The 21,376-nt window shown below is 41.7% G+C and overlaps 1 protein-coding gene across 1 annotated transcript in view; it reads right to left on the bottom strand.

Annotated features, from left to right (window-relative positions):
- Positions 1 to 780: 780 nt before the first annotated feature.
- rapgef1a (Rap guanine nucleotide exchange factor (GEF) 1a) overlaps positions 781 to 21,376 on the bottom strand; it is a 37,302-nt gene continuing 16,706 nt past the window's right edge. The window contains exons 9-25 of the mRNA XM_030764632.1: positions 20,694 to 21,167; positions 19,249 to 19,451; positions 17,024 to 17,188; positions 8,112 to 8,204; positions 5,851 to 5,915; positions 5,452 to 5,557; positions 4,637 to 4,712; positions 4,369 to 4,453; positions 4,002 to 4,094; positions 3,434 to 3,619; positions 3,086 to 3,170; positions 2,870 to 2,964; positions 2,262 to 2,340; positions 2,025 to 2,126; positions 1,771 to 1,868; positions 1,015 to 1,143; positions 781 to 901 (exon numbers count right to left, since the gene is read on the bottom strand). Coding sequence (XP_030620492.1) covers positions 781 to 901; positions 1,015 to 1,143; positions 1,771 to 1,868; positions 2,025 to 2,126; positions 2,262 to 2,340; positions 2,870 to 2,964; positions 3,086 to 3,170; positions 3,434 to 3,619; positions 4,002 to 4,094; positions 4,369 to 4,453; positions 4,637 to 4,712; positions 5,452 to 5,557; positions 5,851 to 5,915; positions 8,112 to 8,204; positions 17,024 to 17,188; positions 19,249 to 19,451; positions 20,694 to 21,167 — 2,255 coding nt within the window. The remainder of the gene's footprint in view (positions 902 to 1,014; positions 1,144 to 1,770; positions 1,869 to 2,024; positions 2,127 to 2,261; positions 2,341 to 2,869; positions 2,965 to 3,085; positions 3,171 to 3,433; positions 3,620 to 4,001; positions 4,095 to 4,368; positions 4,454 to 4,636; positions 4,713 to 5,451; positions 5,558 to 5,850; positions 5,916 to 8,111; positions 8,205 to 17,023; positions 17,189 to 19,248; positions 19,452 to 20,693; positions 21,168 to 21,376) is intronic.

The raw sequence follows: 21,376 nt of genomic DNA, 5'->3' as shown, positions 1-21,376 counted from the left end.
TTTTTTTTTTTTGCTTTTGTTCATACAATTATTTAAGTGCACGCCTGTACTTCACTTGTCATACCGTCAAGAAGAGAAACCTCTTCACTGTACATTTCTGTTTAAAATCCTTCTTAAAGAAAAAGAAAGAAAGAAAAAAAGAGGAACAAGAGGAGACTGCATTTTACAACAGTCACACTGACACTTACAAACAACACTCTAAAAAAAAAAAAAAAAACCAAACAAACAAACAAAAAAAAACCCCTCACTCTTAAAATTTAGTCTTTCATGTGCATTTTTTTTCTTCTGTTCTGGACAGTTCTTCTGGACAGGTTTTCAGTGCTGAAGTACGTCACTGACGATCGCCACTCTGTGTCCTGTGCTATGTTCCAGCTCCAGGCAGTGGGAGAGGATCTGAGTTTCTGCTGACACGTGGACACGTGCACAGCTAACAGACTGACGGCGCTTCACCTTTGCTTTCAAGACGTGAACGACGATCCCAAAGACATCTCGTGAAAATCCACGGGCGACACGGGCACGGCAGATGGGTAGACGCCTCCAGGTCTGTGCTCTTCACATATTTACACAAAGGCAATGATGCAGTGCAATCGCAAACATATATGTAAAAAAACAAAAAACAAAAACAAAACCAAGGGCGTCTTGTAAACTGTAACACAAATCTGTTTCCCAGTCTAATAGCTGCCATTACAGTCCTCTTTGATTATTGTCTCTTATTCCTTCATGACAGGTATATTAAATTACAGGGGTTTTTTTTCTTCTTAATAAAAGCAGGATGGGTTCCTATGTTTTGTTACGTGGTTTTATCTTCAAAGACAGTTCCCACAGCGCCTCTTCTGCCAGGTGATCACTGAAGTCATTAAAGAAGGAAACAATATCCTCATTGTGTTTGAGATCGTAATGTCTATGGGGAAAAAAAGGATGAATAAATACATAAGGTCAAAAAGGAAGGAAAAAACACAATAACTCACAACTAAAGCCTCTATTTTTAGTTTTTTTTTTTTTATTATTACTCACACTTGTTGAAATCGCCGCATGCTGTCCAAGATGTTGAACTGTTGCCAGCGTTTGGAGAAGTTGATCTTCCCATCGATGAAGTCAGGGTTCCCCAAATGCACAAAGGTCAAGTCCTGGAGGATAAGACCACTGGAGAAGACCAGAGAGCAGGTCAGATTGCAGTAAGCATGCTTTTATTCTCTAGCCAGCATCAGTTGACTTTCTCTCTAAAGTTTTAAAGTACAACATTGCCATTCCTTGGCAATGCTGATGGATTACCTGCCGTCATCCATTCACCATTTACCTGTTTTTGTTTCTCTATGTGTGTATCTTAAAATCCTGAGACTTGACTGTCTAAACACAAAATGACACAGTTGAGTGTAAACTGTTCCGGAATGTCCAGCCAACGTTTCACTGATGAGGAGTACCAACACACAAGATAGTGTTGTGTCTGATAGATGGCTCAATACTTCACCGCACTGCACTTAGGACAGTAAACAGTACCATTCAAATCCTGTTTCTGTCTCTGACAGAGCTCCAGGAAATTCCCCACAAAAAAGGAATCAATTCAATCCTATTCTATCTGTATAGAGGTTTACAGAACGGATAGTATCACAGAGTAGCTTTACAGATGATAGGCCTGACCCCTACTGAGTTTGACTGTGGAAACAGTGGCATGCAATGAAGACTGAGAGGGGGGAGCCCATCCTTGTCTGGCGGGCACTAGGTTACTTAGAGTCATTCAGGAGTTGTGGACAACACTGCCCCAGCACTTACAGGTACGGTATGCAGGGCGGCTCCACGTCGGCCAACGCTGCTCGATACGCCCGGAACGAGGAAGAACTATCGATTAAAGTGCAGTACTCTTCCAACCCCTGAGGACACGACATTTAAAACACAGTTATTATTCCTACACCAGCAGACATCAGTCCTAATTCTGAGAGAGGATGGCAGGTTTAGAAGGAGCAGACAAGGTGATGAATGTGTGGTGTAAGACCAGTGCATGTGTAAAAGGACACAGTGGCGCTGACCTCTGATGTCTGTTTTTGCCACTCCAGTCTCCGGATGGGAGCTGAATCCAAAGCAGACAATATCGCCAAGTATGAGTTAAAGTTGTTTAGTTTTCTTAAGTGCTGAAAGTAAGTAACACACACACACACACACACACAAAGGAGAACATCAGCAAATTGATGATGTTTTGAAAAAACTAAAAACGAAAAAAATAACCTTGATTAATTAACAAGAAAAATCCAATCCAAAGGTTTTACCTTCATAATTTTGATGAACTTCAAGAGTAACTTCTCGCGGTCCTGGGGTTTTTCCTGGAGGATTATTATTGAACGTACCCTTGAGGAGAGAGAGAGAGAGAGAGAGAGAGAGAGAGAGAGAGAGAGAAAGAGACATTTTAAGCAGATGGATGACCTTTTCTTTGACTGTGTGAAAGGTGAAACAGACAGTGATGGTGATGAATTCCCCCCGTGAAGATGTGAGGACAGTGAGTTAGACAGGCCGTACCAGTAGGACATGTTGTTAAAGTGTTGTGTGAGACATGTAAGATGTGTGGACAGTGAGGTTAGACAGGCCATACCAGTAGGACATGTTGTTAAAGTGTTGTGTGAGACATGTAAGATGTGTGGACAGTGAGTTGGACAGGCCATACCAGTAGGACATGTTGTTAAAGTGTTGTGTGAGACATGTAAGATGTGTGGACAGTGAGTTAGACAGGCCGTACCAGTAGGACATATTGTTAAAGTGTTGTGTGAGACATGTAAGATGTGTGGACAGTGAGTTAGACAGGCCGTACCAGTAGGACATGTTGTTAAAGTGTTGTGTGAGACATGTAAGATGTGTGGACAGTGAGTTAGACAGGCCGTACCAGTAGGACATGTTGTTAAAGTGTTCTGTGAACTGGGTCAGGTTGGGACTTTTCTCTTCGTTTTGCTCCTTAGCCCAAAGTAAAACCTCTGGGATCTGTGGAGAGTGAGGAAGATTCAAAAAGGTTCAAATAAAAGATTTAAAATGCTTCCCCTACAGCCTGAGAGTGGCAACAAATCCACAGCAGAGAGGGCCTTTGACGAGTTGGACGTGTTACCTCGATTTTGTAGAAGAGTTCTGCGTCGAGGAGAGTCAGCTGGTCTGCGATCTCATGACTGCGGAAATCGTGCAGGGTGCCTGGCCTGGGTAGTGGAGGCACAATTAAAACAGTTCAATAAAAAATTAAAAGATAATCACAGAACTGATCCAGGAAAAGAGAATTGTATGTATCCTCAAAAAAAAGTGCTCTGAGTAGTCTGAGATATTATGATGTTCATTCACTTAAAAAACGTCAAAGGTTAAAACTCTGATTGTCTATTGCTCTCACACACTTTCTTCCCCCTGGTCTGATCACATTACAAGCCTTATTCTGATGTGTGTGTGTGTGTGTGTATGTGTGTATTACCTTGCGGCAACGCCTCTGGCAGCAAGCGGTTTGAAGGAGAACGTGTACCGCATAAGCTTCTTCTGTTCCACTTTGTCCAGAATGTTCTTGCGGAGAACCCTGGCCAGGCTGAGCTCCCCGTTAGACACCAGCCAGAACACCAGCTCCATCAGCTGCTTCAGGATGTCCTCCGTCAGCTCCACCGCACTAAGCACCAAGACCATGACACAGCGGGAATAAAGCGGTTAGAGATTTCCTGTTTACTTCTCCAGGAGACGAAGAGGCTCTAAATGAATTAACAAAACCAACCCCCTCCCCCTCCCCCCAGAGTTAAATCATAACAAACCATGAGCTCATTTGAGTCATGGACTGATCATATATTTCTCTCCTTAAACCATCTTAACCACTTACACAGACGGACAGATCAGACAGATGTTTCTTTCCTTCGACCATCTTAACCAGTTACAAAGACAGACAGTGGAGGTCAGAACACACTGATGTAATCAGATGTAAAGTACTAAGGGACATGGCATAAATTCTGCCGATTAAACAACAGGCTGCAGCAAAAGTCTGTGCTCATGTAACTTACCAAAGTTCATCCACCACTCGCACAAGGACGAAGAAAGTGTTTTTGCTGACTCGTTTTTTAAAGTTGTCTGAGCTGTGACAGAACTTGGTATATGTACTGAGAGGTTAAGGAGAAATGACAGTTGTCTGTGTCTGTGTGTGTGTGTATGCATGGGTGAGAGTGTGTGTGTGTGTGTGTGTGTGACTGGCAGCTATCTCTAGGCAACAATCAAGCTTTGTTACATGGTACTGCTCCTTGGACTGGTCAGGCTGGGCACAGCATATACAATTACATGCCACTGAGTTTGGCCTCTGTAAATATCCTCCACAGGTAAGAGAGACATTCTTAGTTAAATGAGTGAGTGATTGAGGGTGTTGGGAAAGGATATCTATAGTGAAGCTTTTTGATGAGGTCCTCAGGGCTTAAGAACGTTCTGTACGTCGTCAGAAATGCCTCACAGTATAAGACAAGATCTGGAAAAAAAAAAACAGATTTATATAAAATATGTTTCACATGTCTGCCTGGCAATCCAAACATATAGAGGAATTCTCTGGTTGTTTCACTGCTACACCACATAGCAAACTACATTCTGCTTTATGTAGACTGCTGCAGGAGACGGCCCAAACAGATGTGGAATTTTCTGAGGTGGTGAATACCTTTGCGCTCTGTTTCTGTGGCATGAACCAACAGAATGTCCCCTGATCCAGCTCTCACATCAGGCCCATCATCATTCTGTGAGTTTGCATGAGAGGGAGGGGAAGAGACAGAGAGAGAGAGAAAGAGAGCGTGAGAGCAAGGGGGTAGGAGAGAGAGAGAGAGAGAGAGACAGAGGGAGTGGGCAACGACTAAATTAAATGATCTCACACAAACATGAAAACTGCTCTCTCAAACCCCATAGCATAGCTAGTATCACATTAACACGTAATAAACGGTACATATGTTAAACACATGATAAATATGGATGGCTCTAAAGAAAACCCAGTAATGCCTAAACATCCAAACCCACAGTGGATACACTGACGAAAGTACGTTGGTTGTGTAGACAGTAGCATGTGTAAAAATACACCGCGTATGTGCAGTGTACAGGGCTTGGGTTGTCTCTGTGGTGAACTAAATGCAGCTAGTCTGAAACTACCACATTGTGTTATTTAACAACACTACATACTGTACACAGACACAACTGAGCAAGGCACTGCAGTTACCCCAGACCACAGACAGAGGGCAGCAGTGGAATATGACACTCTGTCTCAACTCAGTTTACTTCTACTCAGTAGTCAGTAGACTGTTATGTCTCAGTGCAGCCAAATGATTACATTATACCAAGTTATTCAAGACAATGACATTAAGGTCAAAGCAGCTAAAAGAGACCCACTGATTCATCAGGCAAAATGTTAAAGTTTGAGTTGTTTTGGGACAGAAATGCTTCTAAGTAAAATGATTCAAGTGTTGTGAATCTCTTTCTCTCTCTCACCTCCTGTTTTAGTGTTATCCGTGCCATGATCTCGTCATGGTCTATGAGAGAAAGCTCATCCACCTCCCCAGACTCCTGGCCTGAGTCAGTACACCTCTGCTTCCTGCTCACAACGACACACACACACACACACACACACACACACACAGTGGAGTTTTTCACCGTGCTCAACATGAAACTCAGGGATGCTCTTGGTCCCAAATGTTCGCAACCATACTGTGTCATCCACCCAAAACTCTCAAAACACGACTTCAGAAGCTGCAAACGCAACAAAATTCAACAGTGTACGGTCAAAAAGACTGTTAGCACACAGAACATGCATCTGTAGACAGCTTAGTAAAAGTGCTGTGTGACCCAGCTGTGGGTGGAGAACTGGGCAGTCGTGGAGAGGGCTGTTACCTGTCGGTGTCAGCAGCGTCTTTACTCTGTTCCACAGCACTGTCCTCAGGCTCGTCACTGGGATCCTGCAACAACACACAACCATGTCATGTCACTCCCACACATAACTACCAAACGTGTTGAGTCTTGGCACTGTGAGAGGTGTTGGGGTGTATCCAAACGGACTGTCTGGGCAGATCAGGATTCCCGTTAAGGATGACTCAGGGGCGAAAAGAGGGCTTTGATGCTTTTCTACAGAACGATTTCGGTTACCGTAAAGGTCTCCTTTTCAGGGCTGTTCCTTTTACTTCATACAGTGTCGACTTAAGGTCGACTGTGGTTTCAGGAACAGACACAATAAAGTGGGCACACACCGAAAAGAAGCAGGAGTAGGAAAAACAAACATGCCTAAAGAGACAGCAGTGGTCTGGGTCAGCCCGGCACCGAAACAATTAGCGCACGCTCAAGTATTTCTACAGCTGTAGCAATAAATATTCAAATTTCTGCCATCAAAAACAGTACAGCCACACTCACAGAAATTCCACAGAGATCTGAAGTGTTGCTTAAGGCCTTGTACTCAACAGGGGTCATTTTTTATTAAAACACATGCACATTATTCCAATTCAGGCTGAAAAATTCTTTACTGTGATCAGAAGATGATCTGCCTTTCACCTTGCATTAAAAACCATTCATGACAGCAGGTCAGAGTGGAACACAAGAGGAATCTTAAGTCATTCTTGAGTGATGGAGTGGAAATCCTATGTCAATTTCCTCTCTGCTTTCCTGGTGTAAGTGTCCACCACACAGTGGGCTAAAACATATCAAATCAGGTTACCTGGCAACCAAAATAAACAACTGTCCTAAAAAAGCACTATTATCACTTTCTCTTTTCTGCTTCTGCTAACTCTCCGCTCCAATTTTTCTGCTCTTTGACCTCTGACACTGATAAACTCAACCAAGTCATCAGTTTGACTGATACACCTCACTAGTTCTCAGAGTTGGCCATGCATTGTTCCTGAAAGCTGTGATGGTTCCTGGTGCCCAAAGTGAGTGGTAAGTGATAAAAAAAACAAATTAAAACAAAACAAACAAAAAACACAGAGTTAGTTATGTCACTGTCATCCTGTGACTACTACAAAATTACTGAGCAGAAAATAAGTTATTACATACAAGTCTATATTAATTACATGTATAATTACACACATTATTTCTTGATATAAATAATCACAACAAGCAGCACTATATAATTATAACAACGTGAAAATATAGATAATACATAGAAAATAATAAGTAAATAAATTAATACATAATAATTAATACATTAAATGCTCTGCCACCTCTCTAAAGGAAAACAACACACACAAAAAAAAGAGTCTATGGTCTCAGACTGTGTGAAATGTTCTCCAGTCTACTTTACATGCACAGACCTGAGCAGTGGCCCCTCTCTTCTGTCTCACTGACAGCTAAAGTTACCACATCAAACAAAGGGACATCAAAAGGAAAAAATCCTTTTGTTTCTCATCACAGAATGCATGCATGCAGGAAATGCTGTGGTCCACATACACACACTCACACACACATACACACACACACACACATACACACACATCTCAGTGATGGTCATGATGTTCTGTGTGGTTTGGTATACGTTTAGGGGAAGTTTGTATGGTTTGTGTTAGGTTTCTGCTGTAGAGGGATCTTGGTTATTACTGTCATGAGAAAAACTGAGCATGTTAGCTAACCAGCTAATCAGATTAGTCTCTGTTGTCGTTTGTTAATGGAATGACAGCACATTAACTAACTAGCAAATCCAGTTAGTCTCTGTTGTCGTTTGTTAGTAGAATACGATTGTAGTTAGGAGAAGCGGGACTGACACTGATGTACTTTTATATGTCACTTTTTGCCATTCAATTTCCACTTTGAAGACAAGGGGCAATCAACAAATGACACTGCAGTGTTAGGACATGATGAATGTAACATCAAGTCTGGAAAACAAACCGTCTGGACGCGTCACAAAGCACAAAAAAAAAAAAAAAAAAGACACCCACACACACAATGATGCGTCAGCTCTGCCATGATGATTCCAATGTTACCAAATTACGTCACGCAAAACATCAGAAGCACAGGCAAAGCATGCCGAGTGAGAGGGACATTCTCGGGGGATAGCGGCCTCGATTCTTTTTTTTTTTTGTTTTGCAAGCGATGCGAAACATATCGGCCTCTGTTCCGGCACATGCTTTGTGGCGTCTCCTCAGTCCAGTGAGGGGTGACGTTCTACTTACTCTATGGGAGAGCAGCAGATTCCCATTGGCCTGGCTGGAGGAATACAGATTGACGTACTCACCCTCCCCTCCTTCATCGTAAGGGATTTCAGTCTACGGGAGGGAAAGGAACACAGCAAAAGGCATTGACAGGCGCCAGGAAGCAGAGGTGTGGTTCAGTCTGCTCATCATGCTATAGCCACTCGGAGCGTGCTTTAGATAAAAAACAAACTAAACTACAATAAAACCCATAACAACAGTCTACAGTCTGTTGCTGTGCAGACATCACGGCAAAGTCCCGTCACCTGAAGCTTAAGCAGCGGTAGCAGACAGCAAACTGTCCATATCTCCTCACTTTAGAGCCATTACATAAAGTCTTTAACATAAATGTAAACCAACATATAGGACATATAGCGTAAACTGACATATACAGAGTGAATGTGTAGCTGTCATCTCGCTATGAGTTTGGTCAGATTGTCATTTGACTCATCCCTGCTGTCCTCAGGATGACCTGAGCAGGTTTGTCTGTGCTAAATGATGTGAGTACCCAACATGATCCATTCTTACTGAGCTCAGACACTAGCATAGTTGTTTGTTTTGGTGTGTGTTTACAGGAGGGTAAAGCAGGATTTGGGGATTTCCTGCTTGTGCGTGGTGTGGATAATTTCTCTGGATGGTTTGCCAACACCTCTCCGTCTTTAATCAGGTGATGGTACTCTCTCAGTCTTTTCTTCTCTGACTAACAGCCTGGTAACTAAACCCCTCATAATGACACAGATATCTCAGCCCTAATACTTTATCTCTGCCACCAAATCGATGAGAGAAATTCAGAGATAACACAGAAAAAAAGCCTTATTATTAAATGAAAAGATACTGACACAAAACATACAGTTATGTGAATAATGGATGATTCTTCAGGCCCCTGAAAAAGTGGCACTGAGAGAGTGAGATGCACCACAGCTACGTGATCCACTGACCCCTGGATTGGAAAACTTTACTTGTACCTACAATCATTCAGGAGTTGAAACATCAGGCAGATCATTTTACTGACTCATTTGATATGTGTTTTTCATTTAACTGGGGAAACACATCAAAAGTTTTTACAGAAAGACAAAGTAACCTGTAGTTTGGTGCTATTCTAAACACAGCTCTAACACCAACAATGCTAATAAAAACACTTTCACACAAATTCCTCTTCACTCCCTCCAATGACAGCACACCTTGTTGACTTGCAAGCATATTTCTCTAATTCTCCCTACAGAAGTATTTCCTTTCCCAAACAGCACCCAGGAAGTGTCAGATGACAGAGTTGGGGCTCACCAGGGCAGGCTGATGAGTGTCTGACAGAGAGGAGGCAGAGGGGAGGCAGAGAGACAGAGGCCCGTCAGAACTGCCCACAGAACCATTGGCCACCAAGACCAGGTCTTGACCAGGATTGGCTGGAGGTGCCAGGTCCAGGCTCTGTGGTGGTGGAAGTGTGAGAGAGAAGGCAAAGGAGAAATGAAAAAAACAAAAAAACAAACAAAAAAAAAAGAACAGCAAAGCAAAGAGGTGCAAAGTTATTAAGCCTTGAAATCTGCATTAGAAGACGAAAGAGAGAAAGAAAGAAAGAAAGAAAGAAAGAAAGAAAGAAAGAAAAAGAAAGAAAGGAAGAAAGGAGCAATCAAAGGAGAGTTAGGAGACAGCACAGTAAAGGCTGTATTACGGTAAAGCTCTGACAGTTCTTCTGTCTTTCAGTAATCCTGAAAGCAGCTGCAACCAGCTTTTGATAACTGTCTGATTTGAGAGCACTATATGCACTACGTGATGAAATGATAGTTAGATGTGTAGTTTATCAGTTCTGCACTTTACGCAATGTGCCAGCGTAGTGTGAAAACCTTAACGTTGCCTTGTAACCACTCAGACTTATTTAACTGAACCTCTTTCCCAAAGCAAATTGCAATCATTTCTGTGCTTAAAAATTCGACCCCTCCTGGAACAGCGATAGTGTTAAGTCACCTGCTCAGGAGAACAGCCATCAAAAGAGAACATGCTTAGGACCTCAGCTCCCAACCTGTCAATACTGGGCTGTTTCCCTTACAAAAAAAAAAAAAAAACTGCCACTGTCTGAGGAGACCAACAGAAGAGATGAAATCTAACAGAGATTAGTGTTAAGATTAACACAGACACAGTGAAAAGGATATGCATGTGTTATGTAGTTTTAGCTGAGAAGTACATCACATTTCCTGCAATCATTCTAAAAGTAAAGCATTTTAAATTTACTTCTGCCAAATAAATAACAATAAAAAAGTGTTTTTGAAGGTAGCTGTTCTGTTATGGTCACTTTTTTAAAAATATGTGGAAAAAAAGCAAATTATCTGTAAGAAAGCTCATTTCTAAGTTTATTTCTCACAGGTATATTGTAAGTAGGACTAAGTGTGCGTTAACAGGGGTGAAGCAGCTCTCAATGCAAAGCAGAGAGTGGTTGCCTCCATGCAGTTCCATTAAAATGGTTTAATGTACACCCTGGAGTGCATTATCCCACTTATACGACGATCACTTGCCAAACACAGTTTTAAAATAAGATCATTCACCTATTTGTATTGAAGGTTTTAGACTCAAAATGAAAATGCTGTAAGGTAACAGTTTAGCATTTTACTGTAAAAGTTCACCGTATCCATTACAGCTCCTTTATTAAGCTAGTCTCTCTCACTGAGGGAGAGGTTTTACTATAACCTTGCCGTCACTCACATTAAAAAGTATTAATTCAATACTTCAATGAACACGTCTGCAGACAGTGTTCTTTTATCTTTGAATCTATTTAATGCCCATTTTATTGACTTTTTTTATTATGATTAACTTGATACTTGTCCTCTTCTATCTTTTTAAGTTCTTCAGGCTTCAATTTTCTTGTGTCATCTTCTCCATGTTTTTTTCCTTTGCTGTATCCAATTCATGAAAGTGGCTGAATTCTTCAAATACACTGAAGGAAACGTAAAAATCATTGTGGATGGATAATTTCAAAAATGGATCATTTCAGAGCTAAAGCTTCTGCTGTTAACTGGGCTTGTTACAGTTACAGCTAAGGTGAAACATGTTGCTATGGTTACACAGGGTAATTTGGTACTTTGGCCCTGTTTACACCTTACAAGATCCGATTTTGGTCATCCGATCACAAGTGGACAGCTCTGAGTACGTCTGTTTACACCTGGCTTTAGAATCCGTGTCTTGAGTGACCACTTGAGATCAGATCTCACATCCCCACTCGATATGCAAATAAGCACGTAAATCATTTCCAACACGTTACCACTTTCATTGAAAAGTTTTGCTTTTTTGATTGCAGATAGTGCTTATGACATGTTAGACGTCAGACAAATTTGGTGATCATTGATTGCTGTTTTGGGACATTACGGCACCTTAAGCTTATAATGGGAGTCAATGGAGAGGAAAACGCTTAACATGAGATAATGACCATACTCCCAGGATTTCGATTTTGATTTTTTGACAGGAGGAGGCGTTTCTGACAAAAGAGATAGATTTGGTGATCATTGATTTCAGTTGTGGAACATAAAGCCAAGTTAAGCTTTTTCACATTAAACATAGTTGTTTTTAATAGGCGGGAGGCATCAATGCACTTCCCATGCCTAGTCTGTCAGAAATTAAAAGAGGAAGAGGAAGAAGAATTCAAAACAACATCTGTTTTGCCTGTTGTTGCCCTTTAATATGATGCCGCTGGCGAGCCAGTGTGTACGTATGCGAATGAGTTCGTACTTCCGCGTAAACAGAGGAGGTCAGATGAGTAGGCGGTCATTCAATGTGGTCGAGGTCACATTCGCGTTTACACTGCTGTAAGAATGCGGTCATATGCGGTCCAGACCTCCGAATGTGGTCTGAGTGATTGGATCTCGATGCCACCTCAATACGCACTGGGTGCATTTACACCTGTACTTCTGAGCTGTCCGCTTGTGATCGGATCACCAAAACTGGATCTTAATGCAAGGTGTAAACAGGGCCTTTGTGGCTACATATGATGTAACAAAACTGGTGATTAAACTCGTTTTGGATAACTTGAATTTAATGGTTTTAACTCAGAGCCTCCAGCCAAACAGAAATGAGTATTCATCCAGACCATGGTATTAAAGAAATAAAGAATTAAAGCATACTCATCCATTTTTTTTTTTTTAAACTCATTCAGAAGGGTGCTATCAAAAGTCTTCTTTGATAAGTCTGGTTGTATTAAAATGTATTGATTTCAGCCTTTTACTTAACAGGACAAGACATAGCTTTGGGTTCTATCTCTGTACCTAATTATGTCAATTTATGGACTGTCATAAGCTCCTCTTAAAACTTTATCATATTTTATGAGTCCACCACACATTTGCCTGAAAAATGCCTCTGAAACAGAAATGAAATTAAAGTAGTGAGAATAGCCCTGTTCTCAAAAGACATTCATCAAACAAACACTTGGCAAGAAAGAGACAGTCTTCTTTGTGTTACATTCACCATCACTGTTATCATGTCAGGTGCAGATCTGTTTAGTCAGTAAAATTCTCAGAAACAACTGTCACGCACTGACTTTTAGAACAATCAGAATCTGAAGAGCCCTGCTTGATTTTAAGGAGTGGAAAACTGGGACAAAAGTAAGAAAATGGCAGAATTGAGGTCAGACAAACACACAAACAAAAACTTGTTGACTCAATCTGTCTTCTGAGTGCTGTTCCTCACAGTAATCATCATTCTTGGCGCCATGCTTAATGTGACAACACAATCAACACGGCATTCCTCTGGCATCTTCACCACAGGGACAAATGGCTTTAGAGAATGCCTCGGCGCTTGATGCACGTGTTTTAAGTGATTACTCTAATGGCTTGTGTTTTTAAGACCTCACAGACTCAAAGGCGCAGTATTCATAAACAAATAAATATTATCCATGGAGATAACTGTGATTAACTAAATCTCACTCAGCATCATGACCACATTCATACAGTCTCTAATTCTGTCTTCTCTGGCATTTTAAATGGAATAGAGCTAAAAGGCAGCAATGATTTGTATTTGGGATTTTTGTATTTTGCAATAATCAAGAAGTTCTGCAACTAACTAGCTACCCCTGCATGTTTCCAAAAGAGGAGTCAATACAGAGTTGTGTCACAAAATAACTTACAGTACTGCACACTGGTCCAACACTTGACCTGAGATACTGACATATCACTGACTTTGATATTGACACAGCTACGGTGCCTAAGCCTCCGCAGTTCTCTGGAACGAATTCATTCAGTCAACCAACTATAATACGATGTCAAGGCAATTTTAACAGATTACCTGAAAGAATTTCCAAAGAATCATTTAAAACAAGTATGTCTGACACTCTACTTAACTGAAATAAAAAAAAAGAAAGAAAAAGACCCTCTGATATATGAGCTGAGTTATTGCTAATAATTTAATACTGGTTGAGAAAGAGCAAAGAGGCAAATAATTTAAGAGAAAGTTAAACCATTTCCACTCCGAGTACCTTTAGACCACTTGGCCAGTGAGTTGGTTCAAACAGACCAGTGAGTTTGTTGTTGGTTCAGACAGACCAGTGAGTATGTTGTTGGTTCAGACAGACCAGTGAGTATGTTGTTGGTTCAGACAGACCAGTGAGTTGGTTGTTGGTTCAGACAGACCAGTGAGTTGGTTGTTGGTTCAGACAGGCCAGTGAGTTGGTTGTAGGTTCAGACAGGCCAGTGAGTTGGTTGTTGGTTCAGACAGTTGAGGTGTGACAGTAGTGACACACTTCACACTTTTGTTTGTTCATGCTCTTTTTCTGTTGTATGGATGGCAGGCTGTGCTGTAGCACTTTCTTTATCTCCTGTCTAAAAGACTAATAGTAAAAGATGGTGCTTTCTCCTCCTGTGGATACTGAATGAGAATGAGTCCAAACCAGACTACACACCATATGGAAGACCTTGTGTTGGCTATGCTTTTTAAAACCCTTCTTTCATTTAAAAAACATTGACAAGAGAACAAAAAAGCCAATACACCCCCACTGTAAACAGCGTAGTAAGGAGTGCATTTTAAGATCCTTTGGGGAAAAATCAGAATTTTTGTATTTTTGAAAATTAAAAAAAACTGAAAGTTCATGCACTGAAGTGACAGTGGGTGGTCTATCCCTGTAACGGGTTGCGTAACACTGTTTATACAGATTTATGCAGCATGAAAGAATAGGAAACCCTAGCGTCCTGGAGCAGGCACACAATGACTGACAGACTCACCCTAATCACTCTGCTTTGGTACTAACACTCGGTAAACAGTACGTCTTGGCACGCTGCTAACGCACACACTGATACACATACCACAGTAGGACTATGACAAATGGCATCCAGACCTACAAAAGACTCCGAAATGAAAAGGACTGAACCTGCACTCCATACATACACCTCTGTCTTGCCTTGAGTTAGAAGGTGGTTTAGATCCAGGTGGATTACATTATATATTCTTTCTTTATGCTTCTTTTCTTTTTTTTGGACAAACTTCATAGCATTTTGTTTATAAAGCATTTGATTGTAGTTTCAACAAAATGTACAGTACGTTCATGTCACTGCCTGCAGATTAAGAAGTGGGCTAGGTTTGGGACCTGTTTTGACAATTTTGTTAATTTTATTTTTTTTTTATTCATTTTAACCTATTTTGGAATCCATTGTTCTTTACATTTTACATTTACTTTCATAATGTTTGAACGGAGTACATCTTTATCTTGTCATCAACTGTTAATCTTTCATGTCATAGAAGATACCTCTACAATCATCTGCTTTAAAGAGGCCCCAGTGTCATTAAAAAAGGTGTTTTGGGGGAAAAAAAAAGAAAAAAGGAAGTCGATGAACCATCACACTGAATTTCCTCCTGCCAATATTAAATATAAGCAAGCAAAGAATGTTTGAATGTTTCTGTTAATGGTGCAGTTTGACACAATCAATGGCACATCTCAGGGGAGGCCAAAGCTGACGTCCCCATTCATTTCTTGTCAGATACAAATTACCATGAATTTCTGTTTTGATAAGTGAACGGACTACTTGCGGAATGATATGAAATATGCGAATCAGAGGCACAAAACCCGTTGCCGGTGGCAGTGGTCATTCATTTTTCTCAGTGGTTATTAATTTTATCAAGAAATACGCACAAACATTGGGATGACCCATTTAATTCAATGGAATTTTCTACAGCATGCTGAGGAACCGCATAATAACAACTGTTAATGAGAGATTTTCATTTCTGCATCTTTACCATGTGTGTTCACAGGCTGTTAAATGTTATTTTGTAATTAACAATGCTGTACATTAAAAATGTCTGCTTCGTCACAATAGGGATAAACTAGAGTTCTACAACAGTTACCTCAATAAAACTGAAACGTAAGTTTTAGTTTTCTGTAGTTTCTGTGCATTTTTCTGCTGATCTGAGCTACAGGGAGCTGAAAATTTTTACACAACCTGTGATTTAGTTAAGCACTTTTTTGAGTACTTATACTGCTATACCTGAAGGACATCATTTTGAAAATGTTTTTTCATTTTGCTACATTTCTCAGACTCAAATATGACTAATCCATATCTCCTCATGACTGCATTTAAAACATTTAAAAACTAAATAAATCGCCCAGAAACTTGAGCCAATTTCATATCTTTTGCTGCAATCTGACTGAAGTTGAAAGGAACAATAGTTTATTTCCAGGGTCTGGGAACCGGAGGGCCATTGCGAAATGGTTTGGTTCGATTGCAGTCTCAGAGGAAGTGAGCCTCAGACACTGAGCCCATATTTTAAAGAAGTCTTGTTTGGTAGGCATTCTTTTTTTTAAAGTAAAAAAAAAAAAGGTATTTACAACAGCTTGGAAATATTGTCAAGTTCCTACTTAGGAAGTAGCAACAACAATAGCAACATGTGACAGTAAATAGAGTAAATCTGAAACTGAAAACCTCCACGTAATTTGAATTCTACAGACAAAGCAGGGAACTGACTCAACTTAGACATCAGGGTTAAGGAAAAACGACAAGCAAAGTAATGTGAATACGGAGTTTTCAGTTCCGCATACTCTACTTTCCTCATTTAGATGCTGCTCATGTTAAAGACTCGAGCAAACAAAGCTGACTTAGCTGCTGTATCCAAATGTGTATGAAACAGTGTCAGAAAAAATAAATGGATTTTTAAGCGGTTAAAGGCGAGAGGGAATGGGTACTGACAAATAAGATCACATGTCAAAACACTGCCACGCAGCACTAAATGAAAAGAGCTCTGAAATTCTGATTTCTTCTGAAAACCTCTCACACAAAACACATGATTCTCAACAACTGAAAAAGATGCTTTGAAAAAATGAATTATTTTGGACGTTGTGCCCTCCATCCTGGCGCCCCTCTCCCCTCCCCCACCCCCAGGCACCATCCTTACAGTTCACTTTACATACCTAGTAAAAGGAAAAACAAGAACAGTGTGACATTTTGAAAGTGACTTGGTGAACAATGCCCTTACTTCCTACAGAAGCCACACCTAAAAGTGCTGTAAACTGTGTGTGCATGCTTTGATATAAATATTTTGATGAGCGCAATTCATAAAAGCAACCCCTGGCATGCCTGATATGTGTGTGTGTGTGTGTGTGTGTGTGTGCGTGTGTGTGTGCACAAGTGCTTGTGTTTGCATGTTGGTGAGCTTGTGGTCATCCTGTTTCACATCCTTATCAGCAGCAGAACATGTTGTCCAAAAGGGAAAATAGTGTCATTTCAAATTTGAGTCAAGAAACAAACACACACACAGGCCAAAAAAAGAAAAAAAAAAAGAAAAAAAAAGAAAAAACACACCACACACACAGAAATATCAAAACTGATTGGAGGATCCACAAAGCACCGTGAGTTTAGCGAGAGAAAAAAAAAAAGAAGTTGCTGGTGGGTGTAAAAGAGAACAGTGTAAGCATGCAAGAGCAGGGCAAGTCAAACCACAGGACTCACCAGGGGAGCAGTCAGGCCTGAATTACAGACGGACAGGTTGGGCACCGTGTCTCCCTCTGCAGAGACCGTCCCAGCCTGACACTGCTGGAGGTGGCAGGACATAGAAGATGAGGAGGAGGAGGAAGAAAAGGGAGACGCAGAGTGCGAAGAGGCCTATGAGGAGAGAAAGAGACAGAAAAAGACAGAGAGAAAAGTAGTCGCCAGACAAAAGAGCGCAAGGTGTAGTTTACCCATAGGAGCATGAAAGGCTAAGCAAGTTGTGAGCATACGGCGAATTGAAATAGAGGAGGGAGGCAGAGAGACAGCATCCCGAGAAGGCCATGAAAAACACTACTGATCTAGGAGCAGTCAGGGGTCATCTCATCTCTGTATCAATCTCCGTACTGAAGATTATAGAACATCATCTTCAACTTGGCTTTAAGAGACCTGAAGTGGGCCAACTTAACTGGTCACGTTAGAGAGGACAGGTGGAAGGGAAAACAGGTGAAAGGAAAACATGATGGGTGAAAAAAAGAAAAATCGAAAAGCCAGGGTGAGAGAAGGGACAGGTTTATGGTGATGTAAGAATAGACTTTTGAAAGGCAAATCTGCATTGTTCTGCAGTTGGACTATGAACCTTCAACCCTATGGCTACCAATACATTTCACAATTTCTCTCAGTACTCACTTCAGATCATCAACCAGAGACAGAGAGCATTCCCCTCCTGCCCCCAGCCCTGACGTGTGAGCTCCCTGCCAGAAACACAGTCACAAGGAGGACAGGAGGAAGTTCTGGATGATCGTAAAATTAAATTTCGCCAGGATATTTGCGAAAGTCAAAGCGGTTTATGTACACAACAGAAACATCCTCTCTTTTATAAACCTGCATGACAAGGTCGCACAAGACAGCATGACTACTGCCATATTCTCTGCATGAAATTTCCGGTCAAAAACAGAGGTGTGTCACAGAGAACTCCTAGCGCTGTCTACAGTCTTCGTAGGGTCAGAACACTAAGATTATTATATCCAGTCGTTCATTCAGGTGTCAGTTGGCCTCCCTGAATGTAAGTGCATAAGCAGAGGGCAGGTGCTCAGTGTGGCCTAACTCTCAACACTGAACAAAACAGTGGACACCGTTTGACTTGAACAAGCTAACAATGACATTATATTTCCCATGACATGAAGGAAAATACGCTGCCTTGAGACAGGAGAGACATCTTTGATTAACAAGCTTCATCCAAACAAGCATTTCTCACCTCAGTGTAGAGTAACTGCCAAATCACATGTCATTCTAATGTAAATCCTTTGAGACTGCATCATACAATGTTTCAGGCCAATCTCTATTAGGTTACTGCTGTTTTAAGCACGTATTTAATAATGATTAATGATCATAAAATATTGGATTATTTGACAAATTAGTGTTGTCTGCAGAAAGTAGGCCAATTTTTTTTCCATTCACATTCAGAGCCAGGTTATACTCAAAGTGAACAGAAGTTTAACACGGGTCTACTGATGAGGAGTACATTCACCTCTCTATCTTCTGCCAACTCAAGGCTAATGGATCCTCTAAGAACCTAATCCTCCGCAGACACAAACCTCCCATTACATCACTGAGATATGAAAGGTCACTGTCACTGCGACACTTTACAATGTTAGATTTTGTTTTTTTGGTGCTGTGTTCCAGAGCAGCGGCTGAAACCTGATGACAGTCACGGGCTGCAGTGATATGTGGAGGGGATGGACACGTGATGGAAAAACCTACACAGTGAAACCCACTAACAAGACAGAAATTTGCTTCGGAAATTTGAATTTTGATGTGAATCTGGTTTCATGCGCTCTTTATTCTCAGCAAATCTCTGACTTTGATGTTAATAGATACTACTGCCTCTGTTCACTGTGTTTCATATTATAGTAATTCATTTGATCTATAAATCGATACCATAGTGCTGATATGCAGGTTTTGGAGACATTACAAAGCTACAAAAGAGCGCTCTCCACAGCTGTAACTGACACTCTGAGTTTTTCCTACTACAGCAGTGCTCTTTAAGTGTAGTTTAGTTAAGTTTAGTTTGAAACAACGTAGGATAAATTCCCGAAAAATTCAAAAAGCTGTTCTTTTTTTTTTTCCTCTGAGGCACTAGAGCAAACATGTCTTGTGAATATGGTCCCAGGAAAGGGGAAGAAGACAAAATGGGTGAATGGGTGTGGGTGTGTGTGTGTTGGTGTGTTACTCACCAGCTGTCTCTGCTTGGGTGGCAGAGCTGGGGGAGGGAGGGGCTCGTGCACAGAGTCACTGCTGCTGAAGGAATCGCTGAAGCCGTACACTTCCTGGAAGCGTTTGTTCCGCTGTTCATATATGCTTTCGCTTTGCGGCGTCTGGTAGAACACAGAGGGCTGTGGTTCGGAGTAGTCCTCCACAAACTGCATGTACTTAAGGACTGCGGGTGCAAAGACGGAAAAAAAGGGGCACAAATGAGTCGACAAAAACCACAACACTCAGCGTATGTTCACGGACTGAGTTCTAATGTGATGTGAAGGTGAAGTAAAGTGGAGGCATACGAACTTACACAAGTGTCAGTGCAACAGTGTAGCAACATAAGTGTGCAAGTCTGAGAGTTATGATGCCACGCACAGCTATGATCTAAGACAGATTTAAGTTACAGGAGGAGCAGGACTGTCACAGCTACAATACAAATTCTCTAGCAATTTACAGACAAGTAGCTCTAAACCACTTGGCCACTGAAGGAAAATGAGAGCTATAGCAGTCATCAGCAAATACCACTGTTTGTTTGGTACTTTATTTTGTATGGTATAATGAGGTGCAGCACATAACAAACTGACAAAAGCACACTATCTGGAACTCAGACCCAGTCACCAGTCTGAAAGCATATGGAGCTTCACTGTTGGGCTGATCCGTCTATGAAAGCTTTTTTGTTGTTAAACGCAGGAGTCAACACACTGATTATGCTGTCACTAATGCTCCTCCCACGCACTCGAAGCTGCTAAGGCAATCATTAAACATGAGGTCATTTCCTGCCTGCCTTGCAGACTCAGTCAGAAATCTCGTCGACAAAAGACAACACTCCGTGAGCCACGGCTGGACTGAGATCATCGTCTTCCTCACCCAACCCTGGACGACACTGACTCAACTCAGCTGTTCACCCAGTTTAAGACACACATCGTGATCCAAGAACAAAACTGTATCACTCTGCTCTGAACAACCGCAACGATGGGTCAAAGAATAAAACCCTGTTAAATACATTACTACTTAAAATGGTTCAAAAACATCCAATGATATTAAAGTTTGCTAACGGACACGCTGAGCTTGTATTGTGTATGTCAGTTGTTGATATACCTAAAGGCAGTGGAATTAAGAAATAAAGCACAGGGTGTCCTGATATCCAGATGCACTGCGCGGCATTTTTAGATTTTAAAAGCTTGGTAATGTGTCCAAAGCCAACCTTTAGACCGGCCTTAGAGTTTTATACCAGAATGTGTGTATATATACATCAAAATCAATGCAGGAGTGGAAACCAATTCCCTGGGTGTGATCTGTAATTTCTCCTCAGTCTCTTCCTAAACCCATCCTGCTCCTGTCTTTAAAGTGCAGTTTTAATAGAGAGGTTTACCCCCTGCTCTATGAGTTTAACACAGCTTGTGTCAGCCTGTGCCATACTCACTGTGCCGACTCTTCTTCTCAGGCAGGGGCGGGGGACTCTGCGAGACGTCTCCGTTCTCGCCGCTGGCACTGAACTCCGGCACGAAATCTACGACGTCACCCTGCGGCATGGCCGGGATCGGGGTGAAGAGAGGGAAGGGAGGCGGCTGCATGTCGTCGTCCGTGATGTTGTCGTACTGCGAGCGGAGACGCTCCAGGGGCATGTGAGAACTGAAACCGTCCGTGGAGGCGGCCTGGGACGTGCCGCTACGCCGCTTCTTCTCCGGCAGCGCTGGAGGGGCACAGAGACCTGACTGGTCTGGCTGGAGAAGAGGGGGGGCCGTGCAAGGGAACTGTCCGGGGCATGGAGAGGAGGACTCATGGTGGGACTCTGGTAGGGGACTCAGGCAACTGCCATGGAGAGGAGGGATCTGATCAACAGTAGACAGGTCTTGGTGCAGGAAGTCATAGTCAGGATCATAGCCATCCTGGATATCTGTACAGCAGGGGTAAAGAGAGAGAGAGAAAGAGAGAGATTTAAAAAATGAAAGATTTTTCAGCTAAGCTTAAACTTAATTCTACAGATCTTCTTTCCTTCCACCAGACAGAGCCAAGGTGATTTATGAAAAGATCTGGCTTCCACAGGAACTCCCATTTCCTGTCTCTAATTCCAGTCAAGGACATCTATGGCTCCCATGGCGCGTG

The sequence above is a fragment of the Chanos chanos genome, chromosome 1 (genome assembly GCF_902362185.1).
Source record: "Chanos chanos chromosome 1, fChaCha1.1, whole genome shotgun sequence".
Lineage (NCBI taxonomy): Eukaryota > Metazoa > Chordata > Actinopteri > Gonorynchiformes > Chanidae > Chanos > Chanos chanos.
Note: the sequence above shows the minus strand (reverse complement) of the source record. Positions and strands in the feature narration are given on the sequence as shown.